Source organism: Mesoplodon bidens (genome assembly GCF_964165515.1).
Source record: "Mesoplodon bidens genome assembly, chromosome: 4".
Classification (NCBI taxonomy): Eukaryota; Metazoa; Chordata; class Mammalia; order Artiodactyla; family Ziphiidae; genus Mesoplodon; species Mesoplodon bidens.
In genome coordinates, this window is record NC_138160.1 from 150,530,542 (window position 1) to 150,558,528 (window position 27,987).

The 27,987-nt window shown below is 55.6% G+C and overlaps 1 protein-coding gene across 1 annotated transcript; it reads right to left on the reverse strand.

The window, feature by feature from the left end:
• Positions 1 to 23,719, reverse strand: BTBD2 (BTB domain containing 2). The gene is made up of 9 exons (XM_081232290.1): positions 23,318 to 23,719; positions 11,142 to 11,261; positions 7,301 to 7,457; positions 6,039 to 6,144; positions 5,678 to 5,875; positions 1,996 to 2,188; positions 1,778 to 1,865; positions 1,311 to 1,457; positions 1 to 961 (listed from the first exon to the last, which is right to left on the reverse strand). The coding sequence occupies exons 1-9, from the start codon at positions 23,710 to 23,712 to the stop codon at positions 800 to 802; spliced, it is 1,566 nt and encodes a 521-aa protein (XP_081088416.1). The 5' UTR covers positions 23,713 to 23,719; the 3' UTR covers positions 1 to 799.
• Positions 23,720 to 27,987: the final 4,268 nt, after the last annotated feature.

The window sequence follows — 27,987 nt, forward strand, 5'->3', positions numbered from 1 at the left end:
TACATTTCTTTCCTTTATTTAAAAAAAAAAACATTTTGGGGTGTGGTGTGAGGACACACCTTCCATGGCTTCGGGGAGGACACAGGCTCCAGGTGGAAGCATGGGGGTGGGGAGGGGACAGTACCTGGGGGTCAGGGAGGGGCTGTGCCCTCCAGCACCTCTGGGCAGAGTGCTCACTGGGGGCCGGGAGTGGGGCTACAGGATGTGCAGGTGGGCCAGCTGGGATGCGGCCCCCTTGTGTGGCCCGCAGCATCGCCCTTCCCAGGCAGACAGGGTCTGCCACCCGTGTCCACAGCTGCAGGGGCTGGGAGGGGCCGTCCAGGAGGGCTGGACAGGGATGGTCCTTCACTGGGCCCAGGGGCTGGGCCTGGGCCTGGCAGGAAGCCGGCCTGCAGGACCTCGGGAGGGCTCGAGCCCATGTCCTAGGGGTGGGTCAAGGTGGTCTGAGTGTCCCCAGGGAACAGAACAGAGGAACACAGGACCCAGGCCCACGAGGGGCCCCGTACGTGGTCTCCTACCAGAGAAACGGGAATCCAAGATGCATTGCCACGTGCAGCTGAAACAAACAGGCAACACCCTACACGAATCCTATGGTCGGGCAGCTGGTCAGGCGACCATGAACTGCAGGGGCAGCAGGCAGACCCTCGGCTCAGGGCAGGGTCAGGCCGGCCCTGCCCCCCGAGTCCTGAGGGATTGTCTCCTGCTGCCCTGCCCATCCGCCACCTCGGAACAGAGGAGCCCTCCTGGCGCCCGGGACCGAGGCAGGGGGAACAGCGGGCGTGGCATGGGACGGGGCAGCCTAGGTGTAGAAGATGACCTCAGGTATCTGCCCGTCCTCCACGGACGTGCCATTGTTGTTCCCGGCCGCATAGCAGAAGGTGAAGCACGTCTTGGCCCCAGTCGTGGGCGACTCGTGGGTGACCTTGCGCAGGCCCTTGGTGCCGTAGTGGGAGTCCGGGCCCTGCGGGGTGGGGCCCGGTGGGTCAGGATGGATGTGCTGCGTGTGGAGAGGGCGCAGGATCCTGACCCAGCACGGGCAGCAGGTCCTCCGTGGCTGCGACGCAGGGTTGCGCACTCCTAGCCCCACGGTGGGCAGTGGACTGGGAGGCAGGGTCCCAGGTATGGCTCAGGGGTCAGGGTCCTGGGTTTGGCTCGGGTCAGGACCAAGTTCAGGGTCAGGGTCCCGGGTACGGCTCAGGGACCAGCATCAGGGTCGGGGTCCCAGCTATAGCTCAGGGATCAGGGCTGGGGTCTCGGTCCTGGGTTGGGTGGGGCGTCAGGGGCGTGGCTAGGGTTGGGGTTGGGCACACCTTGAGCGTGGCGCAGGCCGTGTAGTTGACATTGGGCAGCACCTCCACCGGCTCCTTGAACATGACTCGGAACGTGCTGGCGGAGCCGTCACAGCTGAAGCCTGTGTCGTTCTGGCCCAGGACCGTGTTGCTGTCTGTGTGGATGATCTGTGGGCCAGGAGCCAGGCACAGCTAACTCTGGCGCCCCTGCCCCTGTGCCCACCCCCAGGAGCCTGGACCCCAGGGCTGAGCCCCACCTCCAGGCCCTGCAGCAGGGGGTCCGACCCGTGACCTGCAAGAAGGAGGCCAATGGCAGGAGTGGGGAGGCATCGTCCTGGGTCCCATAGACTCCAGAACACTCGTGCCACCTTGGGGGAAACATGAGCAGACCCTTGACTGAGAGGGACAGGGTGGGATGGGAAGGGATATGAAGAAGGGAAGAGGTGGGAGGAGGGCTGTGGAGGGGCAGGGCCTGGGGCGAGCGGTACCTGGATGTTCACTTGGTAATCGGTGGGGCCGTGGATTGAGCCGTAGAGCCCGAAGCCAACCACGAAGATGCGCTTGTTGACCGAGAACCTGAACCCATCAGAGGAGGGAGATGCTGAGCTAGCTCGACCGTCCAGTGCCCACCCCTCCCCACAGAGGACCCCAGCCCCCCACCCCCCGCTGCTGTGCTCGCGGCCCGTGCCGCCCAGCCTGCACCTACCTGATGCGGTCGCTCGTGCCGCTGTAGCCCCAGCGGCTCTCCACCTGCTGGAAGCGGTTGACGCTGCACTCCTTCCCGCGGAGGCAGCAGCGTGGACGGTCAATGAAGTCCACGCGCGGCTTGGGGTTGACGGTGAAGTGCAGGAAGAGGCTGACCACCTCACGGTCCACCAGGATGCCCGACTGTGCGGGCCCTGAGGGCACAGGGGCGGGTAGGGAAGGCTGGGCAGACCCCGAGCACGCAGAAGACACTGGAAAGCATGGCACCCAGCCTCTCAACTCCTCAGCATCTTTCTTCTGCAGAACGTCACCGGTCCAACCACCCCCGCGGGGGGATGGCCCTTCTGCCGCATTTGGGGAAGGGTCCGAAGCAGACATGGGGCCAAAGCTCTGAGCTGCTGGCTAATCGGGCAAAATCCCCCTCACTGCCCCAGGCCTCCCAACCTCCACTGGGACCACCCCAGGGGACCACTCCTGGTCCATGGAGCACCCGCCACCTTGCCTGTCCACCCCGCCTGTCCACCCCGGGCACCTACACAGACGGTGGGGATGCCAGCCCCCAAGAGAGAGGCCCAGAGTCGGAGAGGGGTCTGGAGGTGGGGGCCTGGATGTAGCCATGAGCCGGTGACGGGGGGCAGCGTGTGGGGCGGACGGGAGGTGCGGAAGGATTGTACGCGCCCCTGCCCGCCACCTGCACCGGGACAGGGCGCCTAATGCAGGCCTTATGGCACCACCCTCGCTTTACAAGAATCACTCATTCACCAGCTTTGAGCTCATTTCTGCCACAGGTCAGCTACAACCCGGCCCACAGCCCCAACAGCTCACAGGCACACAGGTCTGAGCAAGAGATCTCCATGGATCACGAGAGCAAGTAAGATACAAAAGTGAACACAGGGATTCCCTGGGGGCGCACTGGTTAAGAATCCTGCCAATGCGGGGGACACGGGTTCGAGCCCTGGTCTGGGAGGATCCCACATGCCGCGGAGCAACTAAGCCCGTACGCCACAACTACTGAGCCTGCACTCTAGAGCCTGCGAGCCACAACTACTGCGCCTGCGTGCCACAACTACTGAAGCCTACGCGCCTACAGCCTGTGCTCTGCAGCAAGCGAAGCCACCACAATGAGAAGCCTGCGCACCACAATGAAGAGTAGCCCCCACTTGCCGCAACTAGAGAAAGGCCACGCGCAGCAACAAAGACCCAACACAGCCAAAAATGAATGAATAAATAAATAAATAAAAGTGAATACAGATATTAACCATTTTTTTTTACATCTCTGCATACAGAATACAGAAAGAAAAATACATCAGACCTCAGTTGTGACACACTGAGCCAGGGGAGTCTTTGGGGGAGCTTTTTTTCCATACATCTCTCTACATTCTTGTAATTTCAAGTGGAACATTAGAGGCAGGAGAATTCTCTACAACACACTGAGTGACAAAGAGCTGAAGCCTCGCAGGCCGTGCTACAGATGGACAAGGCCAGAGGCCCAGCTCACAACCCCTGGACACACACACACTCATCCCAGGCGCTTGCAAGCTGAGGGGTGGTGGGCTGTTCTGGCCTGGGGGCCCGTCGTGGGAGGAGTGGCGAGGGGACCAAGGGTGAGGGGATGGCGCTTCTAGGAGATCTGAGACCCCGGGGGATTTGGCGGCCAGGTGGCCTACGAGGAGAGTGGTTTCGGGGGTGCAAACAGGGCTGGAGTGAGAGGGGTCCAGCAAGGCTCACACAGGTGTCTTAGGCCGGGACAGCTCAACACTATAGCTCGGGGCTCTCACCCGGGGCATCCTGCCCCCCCAGGGGACACTGGGCAATGTTTGGGGACATCTGTGATCAAGACTAGGGGTGCGGGCTTCCGTGGTGGCTCAGTGGTTAAGAGTCCGCCTGCCAATGCAGGGGACACGGGTTCGTGCTCTGGTCCGGGAAGATCCCACATGCCGCAGAGCAGCTGGGCCCGTGAGCCATGGCCGCTGAGCCTGCATGTCCGGAGCCTGTGCTCCACAACGGGAGAGGCCACAACAGTGAGGCCTGCGTAGCCCAAAAAAAAAAGACTAGGGGTGCTGGGACTTCCCTGGTGGCACAGTGGTTACGAATCCGCCTGCCCATGCAGGGGACACGGGTTCGAGCCCTGCTCCGGGAAGATCCCACATGCCGCGGAGCAACTAAGCCCGTGAGCCACAACTACTGAGCCCGCGAGCCACAACTACCGAAGCCCGCACGCGTAGAGCTCGTGCTCCGCAACAAGAGAAGCCACCACCGTGAGAAGCCTGTGCCCGTAAGGAAGAGGAGCCCCGCTCGCCACAACTAGAGAGAGCCTGCGCACAGCAACGAAGAGCCAATGCAGCCAAAAAATAAATAAATATATACATACATTAAAAAAATAAAGCCCTCATACTGTTAAAAAAGAAAAAAAGGGGCTCCCCTGGTGGCGCAGTGGTTGAGAGTCCGCCTGCCGATGCAGGGGACACGGGTTCGTGCCCCGGTCCGGGAAGATCCCACGTGCCGCGGAGTGGCTGGGCCCGTGAGCCATGGCCGCTGAGCCTGCGCATCCGGAGCCTGTGCTCCGCAACGGGAGAGGCCACAAAAGTGAGAGGCCCGCATACCGCAAAAAAAAAAAAAAAAAAAAAGAAAAAAAGACTAGGGGTGCTCCTGGCATCGAGGGGGTGGGACCAGGGAGGCTGCTCCACACCCCACAGTGCCCAGGACAGCCCCCCACAGAGGAGGACCCGGCCCCATGTCCGCAGTGCCCAGGCTGCCTCGGTCACCACTGTGCTGCCAGGGCCAGGTACCCAGGAGGTGCTAAGTATTTGAGGGATGAGTGACCCCCAGTGTGGAGACGGCCTCTCAGGCTTCGCCCCAGCACTGAGGGAACACCGTGGACCACCAGATAAAACGCAGGACACCCAGCCAAGTCTCGATTTCAGATCAAAGAGGGCTGACCTGTAGGATAAGTGTCTCCCAGCTGCTGCGCAGGACACGCTTACACTAAAAAAAATTGTTTGCTCTTGTTGCTAAATCTGGCAAAACCCTAAGCCTGGGTGGGAGCAGGGGCAGCACGGACCGGGGAGAGGCAGGACAGCGGTGCACCCGCCACGGGGCTGCATCACGGAGCCCCGTCCAGAACCTTCCAGGCCAGTTTGGCTCCAGGACCGTGGTCGGCACCGGCCATGAGAGTGACATGAAGGGGAGGCCCAGGCCCAGGGGAGGGGTCACCAAGCTGGCCACCGCTGCCGCTGGTGCACACCCCCAAGACCCGAGCGTGCCCCCAGCGCGAGAGGCAGGGTCAGGGCCAACCCCACCTGGGCCCAAGTCCAGGCCCGGCAGCAGCGGCCCACAGTCCCAGACACCACCCACCCTTTCATGGGGCTTGTCAAGGACGCGGGCACCAGAGCCCAGCTCCCAGGACCTGAGCCCCAGGCGGGACCCTCAGGGGCCTGGTACATTCGGATACGTGCATGTCGACACCCGAGACGGGGGGGTGGGAGAGGCTGGGACGTGGGAGGGTCGGCATCTGGGGGTCGTTCCAGCTTCACCCTCTCGAGCCAGTCCAGGCTCCCGCATGGACACAGCCAGCACCCGACCCGCTGTGGCCGGGCCGAGTGTCATGGGACTGAGTCACACGCAGCAGGGTCCCTGGGGTCACGCCCCTCCTGAGCATTCCCTAGGCGCCCCCTGACCGTTACCTGCAGCAAACTCCTCGATGGTCATCAGCGGGAAGCGGATGAGGGCCAACGCCTTGCCCAGAACCTTCCGCTTGTTCTCGGGCGTCACCTGCAGCTGCTGCCGCTGACACTCAGCCTCAGACCAGCGGACGACAGCGTTGAACAAGCGCACCTCGCGGATGCCCAGGGTGTCCCGCTCCAGCACGGCCACCAGCGTGTCTGCAAGGGGAGGGGCCATCAGCGAGTGCCGGCCTCCATGGCCTCGGGGATGACCTCTGACCGGCTCGCGGCCAGGCCGTCCACGGCCCTCGGGCAGCCGCAGAGTGGGGCAGGCAGCGGGACGCATGTGACCACCGAGCCCTCCCCAGCCCTGTGGCCTTACCCAGGTCGATGTCTGTGAAGCCCTCTGCAGTGATGGCGTCGGCCGTGTTCTTGTCGATGTTTTCCAGACACAGGCTGGCGAGCTGCGGTTCGTCGAAAAGCCTCGCCTGCGGGGGAGAGAGCCTGTCAACACCCAGCCAGATGGACCTTGGCTCCAGACTGGGCACGGATTTCAAGTCCCGGGCACAGATTTCAAGTCCCGGGCCGAGGGGCCAGAGGGATCTTCTTTCTTGAGGTTCACAGGCTCTCATCTCAGTAACCACTGCCTGGGGCGGGGGCGGTCAGGCCTGCACCTCGAAAGCTGGGGCACCTAGAGGTTCAGGCTGGAGGCGGGCCCAGTCGCCCCTTGGGGCAGGCAGGAGCCCGGGGGAGAGGGCCAAGAGGACCCGTGGGACGCGGCAGCGCTGTGCTTCTGACCGTCCGAGAACTCGCACACGGGCCGGGGACGGAGAACCTGTGGGGCAGCTCGACGCCCACACCCCGGTGCATCGGTCTCTGCCTGGGGCCTGGCTAAGAGGCTAGGACAGCCCACGTGGCTGCAGGTCTCAGCAAATGGCCGGGAGCAGCCGGCCCCCCCACCCGACCGTCCAGGCTCTGGCCCTTGAGAGCGACTCAGCAGACGGGGCCGAGGCCCAGGTGCCACCTCAGCGAGGGGTCTGTGGAGCCACGATGACACTCGGGCTCTGCCCCGTCTCCGCCAGGCTCCCAGCCCCCACAGTGGTCCAGGACCGCCGCAGCCCATCAGACGGGACAACCCCAAAGGGTCCCCCCTTCCAAGAAACCTAGTACGGAACGCCTTTCCCCCCACACCTGAGCTCTGCACAAGGGCACCAAAACGCCAACGGGAAGCCTTTAGCAAATGACTGTCGTGAGGCCGGCCTGCCAACAAGGTGCACTGCACGAGAGGCGACCAGGGAAACACCGCGGTGCCACCAGGGGCAGGGACAGGGCAGGACGAAGTGAGGGAGACACTAACCCGGGCGCAAGAGTTAAGCGGCGCCTAAACTCCGAAATTCCCCCATCCGTCCTCCCCTGCCCCGGCGTCCTTACTCGCACCCACGCACCTGCATCCTTGCGCAGACCCAGAGCACCTGCTCCCCAGCGGGTCCCGCGCCCTCGCCCCGCCCCGCAGCCCTGCTCCTGCGCCATCGCCCCGCCCCGCAGCCCTGCCCCTGCGCCCTCGCCCTGCCCCGTAGCCCTGCCCCTGCGCCCTCGCCGCGCCCCCTGTGCCCCTCGCCCCACACCTGCACGCCCGACCCGTACCTGCGTCAGCAGCATGAACGCGTTGTCCGCCCGCAGGTTCTTCTTCAGGAACTCCACGCAGTGGGCCTCGAGCGCGGGCACCGCGTACTTCTTGGCGGTGTACAGCGTGGTCATGACCGTCTCAGGCCCGATCTGAACCTCGTCCGAGTAGAGAAACCTGGGGTGGGGGGGAGGAGCGGACGGCGTCATGAGGACAGCCGCCCAGCCCCCACCCACCGGCCTGGCCCGAGGAACCAACCGAATTAGCATCGGTCGCCCTCTGACCTGTGAACGTGACCCCGCAAAGGCAGTTACCCAGGAAAAGGAGTGCCCACAGGCCAACCCTGGAAACGAGTCTACACAGCAGGTGGGCCTCTGTCCGGCTCCTCCGTGGGCAGCACGGGATTTGCCCCGGGACAAGGAGAGGCTTCCACACCCCCCGACCCGGCCACAGCCGGCTGCCATGCCCGACCACTAACGGGACCAGAAGTGTCAGCTGGAATCGCAGACACCGGACGTGTTGACCACCCGCCATCGGCCCGACTCTGTATGTGGGTCAGAAGTCAGGGTCGATTACAAAACCACTGGGAGATGGTGAGAAATCAGAACCCTGGTCCGTCTGGTGGGAGCGCCTCAGAGGCGGCCCTGGGTGCGCAGCTCACGCCTCTGCGTCTGAGAGAAATGACACATGTTCACAGCAGCGCGATCCACGCGAAACCACCCAAGTGTCCGTCCACGGGCACCATGGACACGGGATGGGGGGGTGGAGGAGCCCAACCGGGAGCCGCCCAAAGAGCAAGTTCCTGGAAGGTGCCCCCCGCCTCCTGGGACTCACTCCCCTGCGAACGCACAGGAAGCCCTAAACAGCAGCGGCCGGCGGGGTCAGGGACAGAATGACCACTAATGTCAGCAGTGCTGAGGGGGACCTGGTAATGGGACAGGCCAAGACATGTGCGGGGAGATGAGTGAGCCCTTCACATGCCAGTGGAGAAAGTGTCCACCCTCTCGGGGGGGCAGCTTGGTTACCAAAACCCAAGTTGATACGGGGAGAGAGAGACAAGGAGAGATATAGAGACAGAGAGACACAGGGATGGAGAGGGAGACGGAGAGAATAGCCTTCCACCCCACATCTCACCAACTTTAGACTAAGGCAGGGTTTGGCTAACTGCAACCTGTCACCTGTTTGGGGTCTTGATTTTCTTTTATAGATATGACTTTTACATTTTTTCATTTTTTTACATTATGGTAAAATACACATAACATAAAATTTACCATTTTAACCATTTTTATCAGTAGCATTAGGTACATTCATATTGCTGTGCAACCATCCCCACCATCCATCTCCAGAACTTTCTCATCTTCCCCCCGAACTGAAACTCTGTCCCCTGACTCCCCGTCCCCCAGCCCCTGGCCCCCACCATCTACTTCCTGTCTCTATGGATGTAACTCCTCTAGGACCTCCTGTGAGTAGGTTCACACTGTATTTGTCCTTTTTCATCTGGCTTATTTCACTAAGCATCATGTCCTCAAGGTCCATCCACGTTGGGGCAAGCGTCAGAATTTTGGGGGTTTTTAATTTTTATTTATTTATTTATTTTTGGCTGCACTGGGTCTTCATTACTGTGCGTGGGCTTTCTGTAGTTGCAGCCAGCGGGGGCTATTCTTCGTTGCAGTGCACGGGCTTCTCATTGCAGTGGCTTCTCTCGTTGTGGAGCATGGGCTCTACGTGCGCGGGCTTCAGTAGTTGTGGCACGTGGGCTCAGTAGTTGTGGCTCGTGGGCTCTAGAGCGCAGGCTCAGTAGTTGTGGCGCACGGGCTTAGTTGCTCTGTGGCATGTGGGATCTTCCCAGACCAGGGCTCGAACCCGTGTCCCCTGCATTGGCAGGTGGATTCTTAACCACTGCACCACCAGGGAAGTTGCCAGAATCCTTTATGACATAAACGGGTGTTGAATTTTGTCAAAAGCTTTTTCTGCAACCTATTGAGATGATCGTATTGTTTTTATTCTTCAACCTCTTGATGTGGTGTATCACGCTGATTGATTTGCGGATACTGAAAAATCCTTGCAGCCCTGGAATAAATCCCATTTGACCATGGTGTATGATCCTTTTAATGTGTTACTGAATTCCAGAATCCTTTTGAAGGCTGAGTAATATTCCAGTGTGTGGATGGATCACACCTCGTTCATCCCTCAACTGTTCATGGACACTTGGGGGTGTTCCCATCTTTTGGCTGTTGTGAATCAAGCTGCTGTGAACACGGGTGTGCAAATATCTCTTCGAGCCCCCGCTTCTCCCTTCTTTGGGGGATGTACCCAGGAATGGGATTGCTGGAGCACACAGTGATTCTATGTTTAGCTTTTGAGGATCGTCCGACTGTTTCTACAGTGGCTGCCTCATTTCACATTCCCACCAGAAGCACATGAGGGTCCCAATTTCTCCACCTCCTCGAGACAAGTGGTTTTGTTTGTTTGTTTGTTTAATAATAGCCACCCTGGTGGGTGTGAAGTGATATCTCACCGTGCTTTTGTCCCCTATTTTGTACATAAAGTTTCCTTGGCCCACAGCCCTGCCCACAGTTTACAAATCCTTCCAGGCTGCTTTTGCAATGTCGGCGGGGAGCTGTGGAGACAGAGCCCCTGCCCTCCCACCCACCCAGGGGCAGCCTGCGGCCCCTGGTCTGAGGAACCATCTGAAAAGTTGCCTGAAGACAGAGGAGTGAGATTATTCCACAAAGTGCTGTGATCAGCCCACAGGATTCAACACTGTTAGATGGAGCTGAAGGGAACCAGTTTACACCCTGCAGACACCAGAGGAAAAAAGGAGATGACGACACAGTGGGTGGGGAGGGGTGCTGTGAGCACGTGATATAAATGGGACCTGATATGAATGGGAGCGGCCAGCCAAGGCCCCGCCCGTGGTGCTGAGAGGCTAGACAGGTTCACTCCATTTTCTTCCTTATGCTTTCTTTTCTCTTCTTTTCTTCTCTCCCTCCCTTTTTCTTTCTCTCTCTTTCTTTCTGTGAGCCAATGCCATTTTTATAATCAGAAGGGGAAAAAAAAAATAAGCTCCCCATCTGAAGAGCTGTCTTGACTGTTTGGGATAACCTTTCAAGCCACCCAGACCATTTACACCCAGGGTTTCCGGACGGTGCTCCGCGGAGCAGGGGTGTATGCTAGTTCCAGAGAGCTCGCAGGCCTCCTTCTCGGTGGAGCTGCCATCTGTGGGCGGCACTCCCACCCCCAACATCCACTATATTTGTTTTAAAGTCCTTGAGAAAAAAATTTGAAACCCAGGAAGAAAAAATATAGGTGGAATTTAAAATTCTTGCATTAGGCTATTTCTTCAAAAACTCTTGAAAGGATGAAAACTTAGGGACTCACACACGCTGCAGCGTGGCTGGACCTGGAACCGCGATGCTCAGTGAGAGAAGCCAGACACAGAAGGACACACAGTGTGTGATTCCACTGATGGGAACCATCCAGAACAGGCAGATCCACAGACACAGAGAGTGGGTTCCTGGTTGTCAGGGGCTGGGGGAGGGGGATGCCATTCCTTTGGGGGTGATGGAATGTTCTGGAATTAGAGGTGATGGTTGCACGCTCTGTAAACATACTAAATGTCATTGAATTGTACACTTCACATGGGTGAGTTGTATGGTATGCAAATTACATCTTGATATTAAAAATGCAAAAATGAAAATGGGGGGGCGTCCAGAGCCCACCCCTCACTGAGGAGGTGAGTTCTAGAAATCTCCAGGGAGCTGGGGGCTCTGGAGGCAATGTCACCAGGGCTCTATTTTTTTCAAACATCAGGTGTGTCTGTCCCTCCCCCCAGGGCGTGAAGGACCTGGGAAGTCTTACTTGAGCAGTGCCAGGAAGGCAGCGGGCTCCACGTCCGGCAGCTCGATCTCGGTGGACGTGGTGGCCATTCCCCCGTTGAACATGGCATCAAAGACAGCACTGCCCACGGCCAGCACGAACCTGTTGTGTCAGAGAAGACCCAGTTACCCTTTGTGAGGCCCACCGGTCCCCACCACCCGAGCCCGGGGGGCTGTCGGGGCCCCGGGATGTGGAAGGCGAGTGTCCCCACAGCAGTGACACCCCAGCCAGCACCTGCAGCAGATGCTGTGCCCAGAGCATCCTGCCCTGGATGCTTCCGTTAGGAGGGCCCTGAGGACTGAGAAGGCAGCGCATGTGGATGAGTAGCAACAGAGGCCAGAGAAGCGAAATCTCCCCAGGGGCTGAATGGCTTATGGCAGAGAGCTCATGCCCTCCCCACGCAACTCATTCACTCCTTCCCTCCGTCATTCCCTCCCTCCGTCATTCATTCACTCACTCATTCATTCATTCACGGATTCACCCAATCATTCATTCACTCGACCACTCCCTCCCTCCATCATTCATTCACTCACTCATTGGCTCACCCAGATTCATTCATTCATTCACTCCCTCATTCATTCGTCATCCACTCCATCCTTTCATTCATTCATTCACTGACTCACTCAACCACTCCCTGCTTCCCTCATTCACCCCCTCCTTCATCACTCCCTCCTTACTCTACACACACGGCCCCCGTGCTGGGGCTGTGGGCACTGAGACCCTGGCCTTGTTGGAGGAAGGCAGCCACGGGTCCACGGCATGGACAGCCTGACAGTGCGGCAGGAAGGAGAACGCAGGGTTGCGAGGGAGCAGGGTCAGGGAAGGCCTGGCGGGGTCGCCTGAATCGGGCTGAGTCCGTGGGGAAGGGTGTGGAGGCCAAGGGAGCATCCAGACGTGGGTGGCCACGGGGGCCTGCAGGTTCTGCCTGGCGTCACGCGCCCACTGTGCTGTGCACCCGCGGTCCCCAGGGCCCGCCCCACGACAGCCTACCCCGGGGCGGCAGAGATGGCGGGGGCCGAGATCCAGGCCTGCCCCCTGCAGAGCCCCTGTCCTCTGGGTCTGCAAGGCCCCACGTCGCAGCCCCTCCCGGGGTCCCCAAGGTGACACACGCAGGGCTCTGAGAGGCCACCCCCTTGCAGAACCGCTGGAGTCGGCAGCCACAGCCCGATTCCCGGCCTCTGCCCAGTGCCCGGGGGACATTCCCACCGCTCCCAGCGAGCCCCACCTGGGCAGCCCCCTACTCTCCGCGAAAAGAACCGCCCCCCCCCCGCCTCCCACCCACTCCTCCATCGTGGACTGGTGCTCCCGGCCCCGCCAGGCCCTTGTCTGGTCCCCAGTCTGGCCCAGGGCTCTACAGCACCCCAAAGGCCAGGCCAGAGATTGGGGCCAGATGGAAACCGAGTGTGAGTGTAGTGGGGTGAACAGTGTCTCCAAAGTCATGTCCACCTGGAACGTCAGGATGGTACCCTGTTTGGAAACAGGGTCTTTGCGGATGCCATTTATCAAGATGAGGCCACCCAAATCCAGGCTGGCCCTAATCCAGTGACTTATAAAAGGGAAATGTGGACCCAGCACACAGGGAGAGGCCACGTATTGACGGAGGCAGAGCCTGGAGCGCCGCGGCCACAAGCCCAGGACGCCTGGAGCCCCAGAAGCCGGAGGAGATAGGAAGGACCCTCCCCGGGAACCTCTGGAGGGAGCGCGGCCCTGCAGTACCCTGATCCTGGGCTTCTGGATTCCAGAACTGAGAGAGGACAGATCTGGGTGGCTTTGCCCATCCATCGGCGGTGCTTTGTTTCGGCCGCCCCAGGTCGCTCAGGCCCCGTTCTGCCCCACCACGTCCTCGGAGCCCCGCTCATTCACCACCGCAGCTGGGCCCCTGGAGCCTCACTGCACTTCCCCACGCACACTCTCCATAAAGAAAGTGTCTTCCTGTTCCTCCTTTCTTTCTAGATTAAACAAAGCATCTTGATCTCCCGCGGGGAAAACTTTCCCCAACGATTCACTGGCAGGAAGTAAGCGGCGGCCCAACTGGGCCTGTGTGTCTGTGCAGAGCCCCGGATGCCAGGCTGTACGCACCCTCAGTGCCCTCGGCAGACGCGGCGACAAACCCCAGGGCTGGCAAGGCCACTGGGTCGAAGGCGGTCTGAACATCTCCAAGGCTCCTCCTCCCACAGCCCCACCCACCGGCCCCTCGCTGGCCTCCCGCCAGGAGTCTTCCACCCTCCCTTATCCATCCATCCTCAGAAACATGACGATGAACATGGCAAATCAAAACCACCATGAGACACCACCTCACCCCCACTAGGAAACGCCAGCTAGGATAAAAAATCTGGACAATGACAAGAGTTGCTGCGGATGTGGAGAAATCAGAGCCCTCGTGCAGGGCGGGTGGGGACATAAAGTGTGCAGCCGCGGTGGATGACAGGCCAGTGATTCATCGGAGGGTTCAACGTGGAGTTACCGTCTGACCCGGCAGTTCCACTCCTAAGTTGTGTACCCGAGAGAAACGAACACACACGTCCACACAAAACCTGCGCACAAGTGCTCACAGAGACACGATTCATAGACGGCCAAAGGTGGAGGCAACCCAGTATCAATGGACAGATGATGGATGAACACAGTGTGGTCCCTCCATACGTACAAGGAGTATTAGTTACCTTAAGAAGAAGGAAATTCCGACACATGTTACAGAGTGGATGCCCCTTGGGGACGTGATGCTCAGTGAGAGAAGCCAGACATAGAAGGACACACAGTGTCTGATTCCACTCACAGGAGGTCCCTGGGGGAGTCAGATCCACAGAGACAGGAAGTAGATGGTGGGGGCTGATGGAGGTGGAGTCAGTGTTTCATGCGGACAGAGCTTCAGTCTGGGAAGATGAGAAAGTTCTGGAGATGATGGTGGGATGGCTGCCCGACAATGTGAAGGTGCTTAATGCCACTGAACTGTGCACTTAAAAAGGGTAACGAGGGTGAACTTTATGGTATCTGTATTTTACCACAATTTAAAAATTAAAAAAAAAAAAGAAAGAATGACATATTACCCTGAAGGGGCAGGGAAGAAAAGACCAGCTAAGTAGCTTTGGGAAACAGGTTAAAGGCCAAATGAACTGCATACAAATACTGTGCTTTACTTAGTAAAAGTATTTTTCACAGGAGAGGGTTAGCAGCTCTGAAACTACTCTACATATCTAGGTTTATGCTACCAAGTAGACGTGTGCAGAATGAGAGCCAGGGTCCTCATCGTGGGAGAAAACAGTTATAGATAAGGGGAGGGGGGGCTGGAATAAATTCTGGAGGGCTGAACCGAAATCAGAGCGATCAAGATGATCTCGTGGCTTTTAGACAGGTAGATGGATGGTGGATGGGTGGACAGATGGACAGACGGGTGGAGGGACAGAAATAAACAGAGATGTGTGTGTGCTGGTACATTTCCTCGCTCTACCTGCTAAAAAGGTCTCTAAACAACACCACCCCAGCAGCAGTGGGCACACCCAGCACCCAAGTCTTGGTTTCTAAATACCGTTTTCCACTAAAATGAACCAGAGCTCCTTGGAGAAGTGGCTGACTTGCAGGGCTGGGGCAGGGGAAGGACAAGATGAGCTTGGAGTATCTTGTGGCGCCAGAAAGTAAAAACACGCTCCAACATGACGGGGAAATGCCGAACGGACACGGGAGCCAAATCTGGGACGATACGAACAACGAAATAATGTTCGCACCGGATGATGACCCACAGGATAAAATAAATATCCGTGAGTCCATGATGAAATAAATATATAACTGAAGGAATGGATGAGTAAGGGAGAAGGGACAGCTCTTCTAGAACCCCAGCTGACAAATGCAGAGGGAGTTACGGAAATAGGAAATCACCATATGGCAGACGCTAGAGTAAATAACTCTTTCCAGCAGGAACCACCATACACCAGCGGGCAAAGCAGGAGGGGAAATGGGATGTCTGTACAGTCCCAAAGTATCCCTCAGGAAGGGTGATTTACAAGGGGACGTTGGTGACATCCAGTGGAGAAATCTACCCCATGACCAAGGCTCACATCACCTGAGATGGGACAGGTGGACGTCACGGGCTCAGAAGTTTCACGTTCAAACACACAAAGGGGATGAAAGGAGAAAGATGGGGAAAGACATACCTTGCATTCGGAAACCACCAGAGAGCTGGAGTGGCTACACAGATATCAGACAAGACAGACGTGAAGATGAGGAATATTACTGAACAATGGACGTTTCATGTGAACAGAGGGTCAGTACATGGGGATAGGTAACAGTACAAATGAATACACAACAGAGTCCCAAACCACACGAAGCAGAAACTGACTGTTAAAGGAGAAAGAGACAATCCAAGAATGATGGTTGGAGGTTCTGATGCCTCACTCTCCACAACTGACAGAACAGCCAGACAAAATCGGCAAGAACACAGAAGACTGAATAACGCTGCCAAGCGACCTTTACGGAACCCTCAGCCCAACGACGGCAGAATGCACGCTCTTAGGCGCAATGGCACATTCTCCAGGACAGACCACATGCAAGGCCAAACAAATATACTCAGAGGCACTGAAAGCAGTCAAAGCATGTTCTCCAAAGAGAGGAATTAAACTCCATACCAACAACAGAAAGACCTCTGAGAAATCTCCAAATATTTGGAAATGAAACAACACTTATAAGTAACCCATGGGTCAGAGAAGGAACACAAGGGAAATTAGAAAAGATCTTAACTGGAACAAAAATGCAAACACGGCGCATCAAAATGTAAGGGATGCAGGGCTTCCCTGGTGGCGCAGTGGTTTTGAGTCCACCTGCCGATGCAGGGGACACGGGTTCGTGCCCTGGTCCGGGAAGATCCCACATGCCGCGGAGCGGCTGGGCCCGTGAGCCATGGCCACTGAGCCTGCGCTTCCGGAGCCTGTGCTCCGCAACGGGTGAGGCCACGACAGTGAGAGGCCCGCGTACCGCAAAAAACAAAAAAACAAAAAACAAAAACAAAATGTAAGGGATGCAGCTAAAACAGTGCTTAGAAGTAAACAGTGTATATGTATTAAATAGAGATCTAAAATCAGCAAGGTAAGCTTCCAGTAATTCCCTGGTGGTCCAGTGGTTAGACTTGGCACTTTCACTGCCGGGGCCCGGGTTCAATCCCTGGTTGAGGAACTAAGATCTCGCAAGCCATGTGGCATGACCAAAAAATAATTAATTAATTTAAAAAATAAAATCAGCTTCCATCTCAAGAATCTAGAAAATGAAGAGCAAATTGAGCCCAAAGAATGAAGAAAATAATAAAAGTGAGGGCAGGAATTGATGAAACTGGGAATGGGAAAATAGAGACAAATCAATGAAACCTAAAGGTCACTCTTTGGGGGTGGGGGGGAAATCAACAATTGCTAGAACTTTAGCTAGACTGACCAAGAGAAAAAAACACAAGTTACCAAAATCAGGAATGAAAAAGGGAACATCACTACAGACGCTATAGCTGATAAAAAAAAAAAAAACAACTTTGAAACAATTTTATGCCAACAACTTAAGACAACTTAGAGAAAATGGACGACTTCCTGGAAAGACACAAACTGCCATCACTCACCGGTGAAGAGAAAATCTAAACAAACACATAACAAGTAAGTGAACTAGTCATTAATAATCTTCCGGGACTTCCCTGGTGGCACAGTGGTTAAGAATCTGCCTGCCAATGCAGGGAACACGGGTTTGAGCCCTGGTCCGGGAAGATCCCACATGCCGCGGAGCAACTAAGCCCGTGTGCCACAACTACTGCAGCCCACGTGCCTAGAGCCTGTGCTCTGCAACAAAGAGAAGCCACCACGAGAAGCCCGCGCACTGCAACGAAGAGTAGCCCCCGCTCGCCGCAACTAGAGAAAGCCTGTGCACAGCAATGAAGACCCAAAGCAGCCAAAAAAAAAAAAAAAAAAAAAAATTCCCACTGGGACTTCCCTGGTGGCGCAGTGGATAGGACTCCACGCTCCCAATGCAGGGGGACCGGATGCCACAACTAAGGAGCCCACCTGCCGCAACTAAGGAGCCCTCAAGCCGCAACTAAGGAGCCTGCCTGCTGCAACGAAGACCCGGTGAGACCAAATAAATAAATAAATATTTTTAAAAATCTTCCCACACAGAAAAGCCCACTCCCAGAAGAAATAATACCAACCCTATGCAAACTCTTCCAGAAAGGAGAGGGGGAAGGAATATTTCCCAATCACCTATGAGGCCAAAGACACTCTGGAACCCTTGGGCACCACTGGGGGGTGGGGAATGGGGCGGCCACTTTGGAAACCAGTTTGGCAGTTTCTTAAAATGTCACGTTACCCTGTAATTCCAACATGCGACCCCTAGGTATTCACCTAAGAGAAAAGGAGCAGTTCTTCCACAGGCAAATTTCTACACGAACGTGGAATGTTCATGGCAGTATGATTCCTCATAATGAAAAGCTGGAAATAACCTATATAACCTGTATGCCCATCGACTGATGAGTGGACGAACCGTGGTCCATCCATGCAATGGAATTCAGCAGTAACATGAATTACTTTAGCAATAGAAAGAAATGAACTGCCGATACAACGGTGTGGATGGACCTTATAAACAGCACACTCAGTGAAAGAAGCCAGACCAACGCCTACACATTCTATCATTCTAATTCTATGAAATTTCTACAAAGAGCAAAACTAGAGAGAGAGAAGGAGGTCAGTGATTGCCCAGGGATCAGGGTGGGAGTGGGGACTGAGGGTAAGTGGGGAAAGGGGTTTCTGCGGGTGACAGAAGTGCTCCCAAACTGGGCTATGGCAGTTGTCACACAAATGCATAATTTTCTATATGGCCAATTGTCAGATCAAACAAACCAAAATCCATTAAAAGCACTCGATGACATCCCATGCCCACACTTCATGGGAACTCGTAGTGAACAAGGGATAGAAAGAAACTTGTTACTGTATTAAAAAGAATTTGTCAGAAACCAGTATCAATGATCACATTGAACTGTGAAAAACACCTCTGTTACGGAACAATGCCCTGGTGGTCAGAAATGCAATCAGAACAGAAAAAATGAGGCAGAAGTATGAGAGAGAATGAGAAATTAATTGCCCATAACGTGATTGTCTCACTTAAAACTCTAAATTCAGGGATTATGTAAATCTAAATTAAGATTAAGGTAAATAAAAGATTCAGTTTGGGAATTCCCGGGTGGTCCAGTGGTTAGGACTCTTTGCCTTCACTGCCAAGGGCACAGGTTCAATCACTGGTTGGGGAACTAAGATCCTGCAAGCCACGCAGTGTGTCCAAAAAAACAAAACAAAACAAAAAGGATTCAGTTCCTCAGCTGTAAGAGCCACAATTCAAGTGCTCAGCAGCCACAAGTGATTAGTGGCTAGGACTGGAGAGCACAGATCTAGAACAATCCCATCATCACAGAAAAGTCTACTGGATAGTGCCAGACCACGGAATCAGTGGAGCAATTATTAACGCTAAGAAGGGTTCAGAAAGAAATCGTTCAAATAGATAAAAATAAATACGCAAAAAATCTACAGCTTCCCAGCAAGAACCAACTAGAAAAAATACAATGGAGAAATTACTCACAACAGAGAAAAAACAAACAAAAATATAATTCGAAAAGAGTCATGTACCAAATTGTTCATTGCAGCTCTATTTACAATAGCCCGGAGATGGAAACAACCTAAGTGTCCATCATCGGATGAATGGATAAAGAAGATGTGGCACATATATACAATGGAATATTACTCAGACGTAAAAAGAAACGAAATTACCTATTTGTAATGAGGTGGATAGACCTAGAGTCTGTCATACAGAGTGAAGTAAGTCAGAAAGACAAAGACAAATACCGTATGCTAACACATATATAGGGAATTTAAGAACAAAAAAAGAAGAACCTAGGGGTAAGACAGGAATAAAGACACAGACCTACTTGAGAATGGACTTGAGGATATGGGGAGGGGGAAGGGTAAGCTGTGACAAAGCGAGAGAGAGGCATGGACATATATACACTACCAAATGTAAAATAAATAGCTAGTGAGAAGCAGCCGCATAGAACAGGGAGATCAGCTCAGTGCTTTGTGACCACCTAGAGGGGTGGGATAGGGAGGGTGGGAGGGAGGGAGACGCAAGAGGGAAGGGATATGGGAACAGATGTATATGTGTAACTAATTCACTTTGTTATAAAGCAGAAACTAACACACCACTGTGAAGCAATTATACTCCAATAAAGTTGTAAAAAAAAAAAACGAATCAGAAACTTAGCAATATATGTGCAAGACCTATTTGAAGAAACTACAAAACTTTCCTAAGGTTTCACAAAAATGCCTTGGATAAACGTGTTCCCAGATATATTTTGTATTCTAAACTGTCAGCTCTCCCAACCTGTACCTTTGCAAAGACCAATCCCTCCAGGAAATTCCTTTAGCATTTGATAAATTGATTCTAAAGATCGTAAGGAACCACTGAGGCAGAGGCTGGTCAACTACCGCCCTGGGACTCAATCCGACCCACCGCTTGTTTTTGTAAATAAAGTTTTATTGGCACAAAGCCACACCCATTCATTTCTGTCTTAATGCATTCGTATTGCTATGCCAGAATTAAGCAGTTGGGACAGAGACCGTGTGGCCTGCTAACACTATATACTATCTGGCTCTTTACAAAACTTTGCTGGTGCAAACTTACCTGAAGGTAAGTCCCACAGGGAAAGAGATGTCTTCTGTCAGCACTGTTTCAATGACTGTTGGATGCAGGGAGGGACAGATGGATGGGTGATTGATTCTGGAGGAGTTAAGTGTGTGAGACACGCTGAAAAAAGTCTTGACACGGAGTAAAACTGGGAAGAACAGCCACAGCAGTTCTCAAAACCCACCATAAAGCCACAGTCATCAAAAAACGTGTTATTGGGCTAAGCACACACAGATCGATGAAAGAGAAGGGACCCCAGACACAGACTGCTCCACTTCTGGGACTTCTCTGCACTGCTAAGTTTTCCGTGATAGATGAATAAAGGTATTTTAGATATTAATGTGGGTCCATCCGATTTGTGCACAGTGCTACCCTGAAAATGCTCGGTATTTCCTCAGAGGGAGCCCCGCGAGCGCGAGTGTAGACAGTGGACTCACAGGTTTCCTGAGCACCTGCCGTGCCAGGCATTTTCCTGGGCCTAGCAGGACGGAGAGAAGCAAAACCCTGTGGCCGTCCAGTGGCTGGGACTCCACGCTTCCACTGCCAGGTGCCGGGGTTCAATCCCTGGTTGGGGAACTAAGATCCCACAAGCTGTGACTCAGCCAAAAAAAAAAAAAAAAAAAAATCCTGCTCACAGGAAGCCAATGACAGCAGTCACAGAGAAAGTTAGAAGGAGAAAGCTGTCAAAAAGCAGTGCAGTGCAGGGCGAGGGGGTGGGGCTAAGCCGACTTGGGGCACGGGGCAGGGGGCGGCTCCGAATGAGGTCTAAACTTGTCAGGGGCCAGAGCTGGCCCCTTCTGCCATCACTCATGCCAGGCCGTCCTGTGTCCCATGCCCCAGGTCACCCTGTACCCAGAATTCACGGCCCCAGCCTGAGACCACCCCAAGCCTGGGTCCCGGGAGATGGTGGGTCCAGACCCCATGGCCTTCCTCAAAGTTAGCACGAGCCCCTCCCCGACTCGGCCCTGCTCCCCAGTCACCAGCTCCGGATGCTCTCCGCCCCAGGCCCGCATCCAGGATCCCACGTGGCTTTCACTTGTGTCCTCAGGCTCCTCCCAGGACCGGCTGGCGGCTGGCGTCCTGCAGCATGGCCCCAAGCTGGGTTTATCTGGTATTTTCTCCGATAGGACCAGGTGTACTGGTTTCCTGGGGCTGCTCTAACAAATTACTGCAAATTGGGTGACTTGAAAGAACAGGAATTTCCTCTCTCACGTTCTGGAGGCCACACGTCCAAGGTCAGTGTGTCCCAGGGCCGTGCTGCCCCCGGAGGGTCCCCCTCCGGCCTCTTCCAGCTTCTGGGGTCCCAGGCGTCCTGGGCTTGCGGCCGTGTGTCCCTCCCATCTCTGCCTCTGTTGTCACATGGCCATCTTCTCTCGGTCTCTCCTCTGTGTGTCTCTCATAAGGATACTTGCTGGATTTAGGGCCCGTTCAGATAATCCAGGATGATCTCTTCTTGAAACTCTTAATCACATCTACAAAGACCCTTTTTCCAAATAAGGTCCCATTCACAGGTTCTGGGTGTCAGGATGTGGACACACCTTGTTGGGGGCCACCATTCAACCCACTACACTGGGGTTAAGAGTTTGGGGTGGCGCACACTGAGGTGAGGTGCCCTTCTCATTGATTCCTTCTAGGGGGACCCTGACACCCCCAGGACATCACCCTGAGGTCGACCTTGACCACCTGGCTGAGGTGACATCTGCCGAGTTCCCCCAAGGTGGGATTCCAATCTACTCTTTACAAGCAAGTCCCCAAATCCAGCCCACCTGGGACAGAGACGGGAGTTAGGTCCAGCCCGGGAGCATGGCGCACGGTATAAGGAATTTTCCCCACTCCTGTCTGTGTTCCATCAGCGAGGCTGCGAGGTGTTTCCTTTATGTGTTGGGTCACAGCCCCACCTGCATTTTAAGCCAGCCCGTATGGAGGATGAGCCCCGGGCCACTGTGATAAGGACCTGGTTGGGTCACAGGGTCCACCCTCCCTGTGGCCCTCGGAAGGAGGTGTCTGAGTGGTCAGTCCCAGGTCCCGGGGGGTGGGGAGGTGGGGGGAACTGAGGCTCAGCAGGGTTCACGGTCACTCACGGTACAGTCATCCACCTGATCGCTGCAGGTAAAATGGCAACAATGCGTATGAAATAACAACCCAAAGGCTGAAAAGACAAAGAACTAGAACCCTTCGATCTGGGAGGTCCACACAGCAGGAATGTGGGACAAGAAAGGCATGAGGGAGGCTGGGGGCTCACAGGTGACACATCAACTGGCCCCCTACTCACAGCTTGCAGGAGAGGGAGGAGGACCGCAACACACACACAGGGCAGGGAGGTACTGGGAACCCCATCACGGGCCTGGAAGCGTCCTTGGACAGGAATCTAGACCCAGTTGTATATAAATAACCAAGAAAAACCAAAAAGAGGAATCTCGAAGGCACAAGTTAAATAAAGGCCACACGTCAGAAAGGTGGGGAGGACCCTCACAGCAGGATGGGGGACACTCCGGGCAGAGTGGTGACAACCCCTGCAGCCCCCCTCCCCAGACAGAACCCTCCCCAGCACCCCCCAGCGAGCAGGGGCAGAGGAACCAGCAGCGGGCAGGACGCTGACATCAGTCCCACCCTACCCAGGAGTCTGGGGGCTGCACCCTGGAGACTGGCAGAGGGATGGGGCCTGGACCAACACCCACCCCCCTTTCGAAAGGAGGCCTGGGGGATGGGGCGTCACGGAGCTGGGTGATCGCAGAGCTTGGAGTCACTGGGGGTCCTGGGTTCACAAGGTGGGAGTCTGGTGGGGCTCTGGCGGTCTCAGCCCCAGAAGGATGGGGCACTCGGGGGAAGAGGTCACTGGGGCAGGAAGGAGGAAATGGAGGGAGATGGTAGTGTCTGGGGGTCCTCGGGCTGGCCAGGCTGGGGGTTGCAGGGCCTGGAGAGCCTGGCAGGGGCTGAGGGGTCACAGGGATGCTGGGGGTGGAAGAGGTCACTGGGTCTGAGAGATCCTGGCCAAGGTGGCAGGGTCAGGGGTCACAGAGCCAGGAGCCGCTCATGAGAGTGGAGGGGCAGGGGTCGCAGGACCAGAATACGGCCAGTATCTGGAAGTACGGGTGGAAGGGGGCCTGGCAGGGTCACAGGGCCTAGGGGTGGTAGGGCCCGGGGATGGTGGTTACTGGGAACAGCAGGGTCCCAGGGATGGTGGGTGTCCCGGGGTGAGGGCAGGTCCCCGGGACCAGCAGGGGTTCCAAGAATAACGGGTTGGGTCCTAGGACGACGGGGTCCTGAGGGTGGTGGGGTCCCGGGGACGGCAGGGATTCCAAGAAGGGCGGGTCCTGGGGGATGACTAGGTCCCCGGGGGTGGCGAGTATCCCCGGCGGGGGGGAGGGGTGGCGGGGTCTCAGGGATGACTGAGTCCCGGGGGCTGGCGGGGGCTGGGCCCGGGGATGCTGGGTCCCCGGAGGGCGGCGGGTCCCGGGACGGCGGCCCACCTGTGCGCCGGGATGCGCTGCGCGCCGAGCCCCTTGCCCACCAGGAAGTGCACGTCGCAGAGCACCTCGTTGTTGAAGAGGAAGGCGAAGCGCTCCTTCACCGTGGGCTTGGTGGCCTGCCAGTTGTAGACGGGCTCGCGCAGCAGCGCCCCCGCCCCCGGCTCCTCGGCCGCCCGCTCCCCACCCGCAGAGGCCTGCGCGCCCGGCCCCGGCCCCGGCCCCGACACCGACACCAGCGGGGGCGGCCCGGGGGCGGCGGGGGCCTGGGCAGCGGCGGCGGCGGCCGCGTTGCCGGGGGCCGGGGCAGCGTTGGCGCTCGGCCCGGGGCCGCCCCCCGCGCCCGGGCCGACCCCCGGCGGGCACGAAGCGCGCCCGCCGCTCCCACCCGCCGCCATCTTGTCGGTGCGGCGCCCGGCGGGGCGGGGCGGGCGGGGGAGGGCCGGGGAGGGGGAGGGGAGGAGGAGAAAAGAGGGGTCAGAGGAGGGGAAGAGGGGGAGAGGGGAGGAGGAGGGAGGGGGCGGGGCAGGGGGAAAGAAGGGAGGGGGAGGAGGTGGGGGACCTGGAGAGCAGGGAGGAGAAGGGAGGGGGCCGGGGAGGGGCTAGGAGGAGGGAGGGGGCGGGGCAGGGGCACGGTGGGGCGAGGGGCAACGGACCTCGTACCTCCGACCCTGGGCCTGGACCCCAGACCTCAGACATGGGACCCCAAGTGCTAGATCTCGTACTTCACACCAGGGACCCAGACCCTGGACTCTATATCCTTTACTTCAGACCCGGCCCCCCAGATCCTGGACCTCAGACCCTGACCCCCAGACTCTAGATCTTTAACCTCAGACTCTGGACCCCCGGATTCTAGATCATTTACTTCAGACCCCGACCCCAGACCCTGGACCCCATACGCCAGAACCCAGGTACAAGAGCCCAGATCCCCTACTTCAGACACTAGACCCCAGACCCAGAAATGGCAACCCCACACCTCAAGACCCTGACCTTGGATTCAGGATCGCCAGCCCCAAATCCTAGATCCTCCATCCCAGCAGCCCCAGACCTGGGACCCCAGTCCCTATATCCCAGACCTCAGGCCTCAGAACTCAGGCTCTGGATCCCAAACTCCAGACCTCAGATTCCAGACCTGGGGCTCCAGAACTCAGATCCCCGGCCCCAGACCCCAAATCAGACCCCAGCTCCAGTCCCTGAAACCCAGATCCCAATCTCTGACCCAGGACCCCCAATCCCAAAGCCAGACCCAACTCCAGAGTCCAAACCCCAGACCTGGGATCCCAGACCCTATCCCCAGTCGGTCTGCCTGCCCAGTGGACGGGACAACATTGTGTGTGTGACAGGGGAAGCTGAGGCCCAGGCAGGCTGCCACTGAATGCAGGGAGGATGCTCTGTGCCTCCCAGACTCAACAGATATATGGAGCCCTCCTCCGGGCCAGGTCTCGGCTTCCCAGCGCCGGCAGAGCTGGAACCCCCAAATGACTAACTGCACCCACAGTGTCAGAGTGACAGAATGCCTTGAAGATGAGGCACAGGGAGCTAGGAGGGCATAAAATGGGGTCCCTTGAGCAACCTGGGGGTTGCAACCTGGAGATGCAGCCTGGGGGATATAATGGGGGTACAAGTTCAGGGGTGCAGGGGGCAGCCCGGAGGGCTTCCTGAAGGAAGGGATGCTGACCAGTGACTTAGAGTCAGGAAGATGAATAGGGGTTGGGTAACCTCTTTAAAGTCCCAGAAGTCAGGGGCTGGGTGAAGAGGGAGGGGTGAGGGGCCCTCCGCCGGCCCCCACCTGAGCATGGGACTTGAGTAACACCTGTGATAATTTAGCATCTAAAGAGTGGCTGGGGCTTCCCTGGTGGCGCAGTGGTTGAGAGTCTGCCTGCCAAGGCAGGGGACACAGGTTCGTGCCCTGGTCCGGGAAGATCCCACATGCCGCGGAGCGGCTGGGCCCGTGAGCCCTGGCCGCTGAGCCTGCGCGTCCGGAGCCTGTGCTCCGCAACAGGAGAGGCCCCAACAGTGAGAGGCCCGCATATCGCAACAACAAAAAAAAAGTAAAAAAGTGACTGGGAGGGCTTCCCTGGTGGCACAGTGGTTGAGACTCCGCCTGCCGATGCAGGGGACACGGGTTTGTGCCCCGGTCCGGGAAGATCCCACGGGCCGCGGAGCGGCTGGGCCCGTGAGCCATGGCCGCTGAGCCTGCGCGTCCGGAGCCTGTGCTCCACAACGGGAGAGGCCACAGCAGTGAGAGGCCCGCGTACGGCAAAAAAAAAAGTGGCTGGGAGACCCCCAGGGGTCTTGGACCTGGTCCATCCCATGGAGAAGGGATTTCTGCGTGTGGGCTGTGGCCCATAGACACCCAGGAGAGGCACAGGCAAGACATTCTGCCTCAGCGTCCAGTCTCTGCCAGAATCCTGGCCAATTCTTACCTCCAAAGCAGACCTTGAAGCGGCTCCCTTTTTCTGGGTTTCACAGGCGTTCAGCCCCTGCACTTGACTGAATGCTCTGCTGTCACCATTGTGAAATTCATAATAATTTTCCGACAAGGGGCCACATGTTTTCATTTTGCACTGCGGCCCAGGTCCCACTCCTCCTCCACTGCCGTCTAGAACTGCCCAGCCCTCTCCCTGACGACCCCCAGCCCCAGCTACCTAACCTTCCTTACTCTTTTTAGAATCTAGGCTCCTCCCAACTTAAGCTAGGTCTCTGGGAGCCAGTGCTTAAAGCCCTACCAGTACTTCCCTCAGTTGAAAGCTAAACCCCCTCACCTGGGGACAGCATTTACCCCCAGGGCCGAGGACCCAGCTCCACAGATTTTACCAGCCCTCTTAGCTCAACGTCTTTCAGCCCCACCTCATAGGATGTACTCCCATCCTCAGCCTTGGGCTCTGGATTTTACAAAATCCCACTTGCAATCCTCTGCTTTTTGGGGTGAGAAATTTCCCAAAGACCAAACCATACAACGTTATAACCATGGAAAAAGACATCCTGAACCCAGAGATAAGTAGTGTTTTTGTTTTTTAATATTTGCTTCTCTTTTCAAGAAAGTATTTAAAAAATTTTTTTTTTTACAATTTCTCTCTCGTTTTTTTTTTTTTTTGGCCTTACCACGTGGCATGCGGGATCTTCGTTCCTTGACCAGGGATCGAACCTGTGCCCCCTGCAGTGGAAGCACAGAGTCTTAACCACTGGACTGCCAGGGAAGTCCCTGGAGATAAATTTTTTGCAAAGATTTTTCTTTTTCACTCTAAAAGTAATATATAAAAAATAAAGGCGGGAACTTGGAAATGCCAGAAAAAATTCAGGAAAAGAACATGAGTATCATCTATCATATTACTATCCAAAAATAACCAATGTTAATACTGTATTTATTATGTTTTTCATTGTTTATTTTTTACAAAGAGGAGAATCTTTTTATATAGTTGGGATCACCCTGAATATATATCATTTGGTAAGAAGATGTCAGCCTTTTTATGTAGGGATGCTAAAAAATGGTTCACCCAAATAAAATCAGGCTATGGATATAGAACTAGCAGCTTCATAAAGAACAAAAATCCTGATTCTTGTCTTTTGAGGATAATTATGAATTCATGGCATTCAGACTTGAGAGTAGTTTCATGAATTGGTCATTAACTAATCATTATTGACATGGGATACCTTTAAGTGGGTTCCGGTGTGCCTTCAACACACACCCAGAACTTAAAGAGGCATCCCTTCTTTCTGGCAACAAGATATACTAGGCCCATACTGCATCTTCCCTGCCCTGAAACATAAAACCAGCTATTCTCCAAAGAGCCCTTATTCCTTGGGGTGGGGAAAAGTACCGGTGACTGCATTTTGGATATTGGGACCCCTCTCTAATTACTGCACACAAATTTGTGGTGGAAAACTGATTAAAGACTACTTCAGTGGTCAGGTAGAAATAATAAATTTCAAAGATTGGAAGATCCTGTTGCTCTAATTTAGTTCTAACAATGCTGCAGAACACCTGCCCTCAGCAACTTCAGCCTGCCTGTGGGCCAGACCCTGCCCACCACCTGTGGTTGTAAATAAAGCTTTATTGGTACACAGCTACGCCCACTCATTTACACATTATGTACAGCTGCTTCCTGGCTTACAGGGATTTGAGTAGTTGCCACAGAGACATTATGGCCAGCAAAGCCGAAAATATTTACTCTCTGGCCCTTCACAGAAAACATCTGCAGATTCCTGCTCTGTAAATGCCTCACCCAGATTATAATTTTACTCTTTTATCGTTCTGTGAACCATGTTAGTCTCCGAAGATCCTATTATAACTAGTGTAATTTCTTGTTTTATCTGGCAATATAAAATATAAATCCAGGCCATGACAGTAAAATCAACAATATCTAAAATAACTGCAGGTTGGAAATTAAGATCTAAGATCACAGAAGCTATCAGGATGAGTGTGAATGACTCACTCACTGATTGGTTAAGGGACCAGGCATATGACCAGTCCTGGCCAATGAGATGAGAGGAAAAGCCTGCAGGGATGGGGGTGCCCCTAGCATCCCGAGCCTGGAGGCTGCCCTAGCTTGCAGCTATTTGTTCTGTAAACTAATAAATGTCTTTATGGAATTAAGCAAGCAGAGTTGTGTTCTCTGTTACTCATGGATACAGGCGTGTAACTGGTGCAACTGGCCCCGATGGCCACCTCT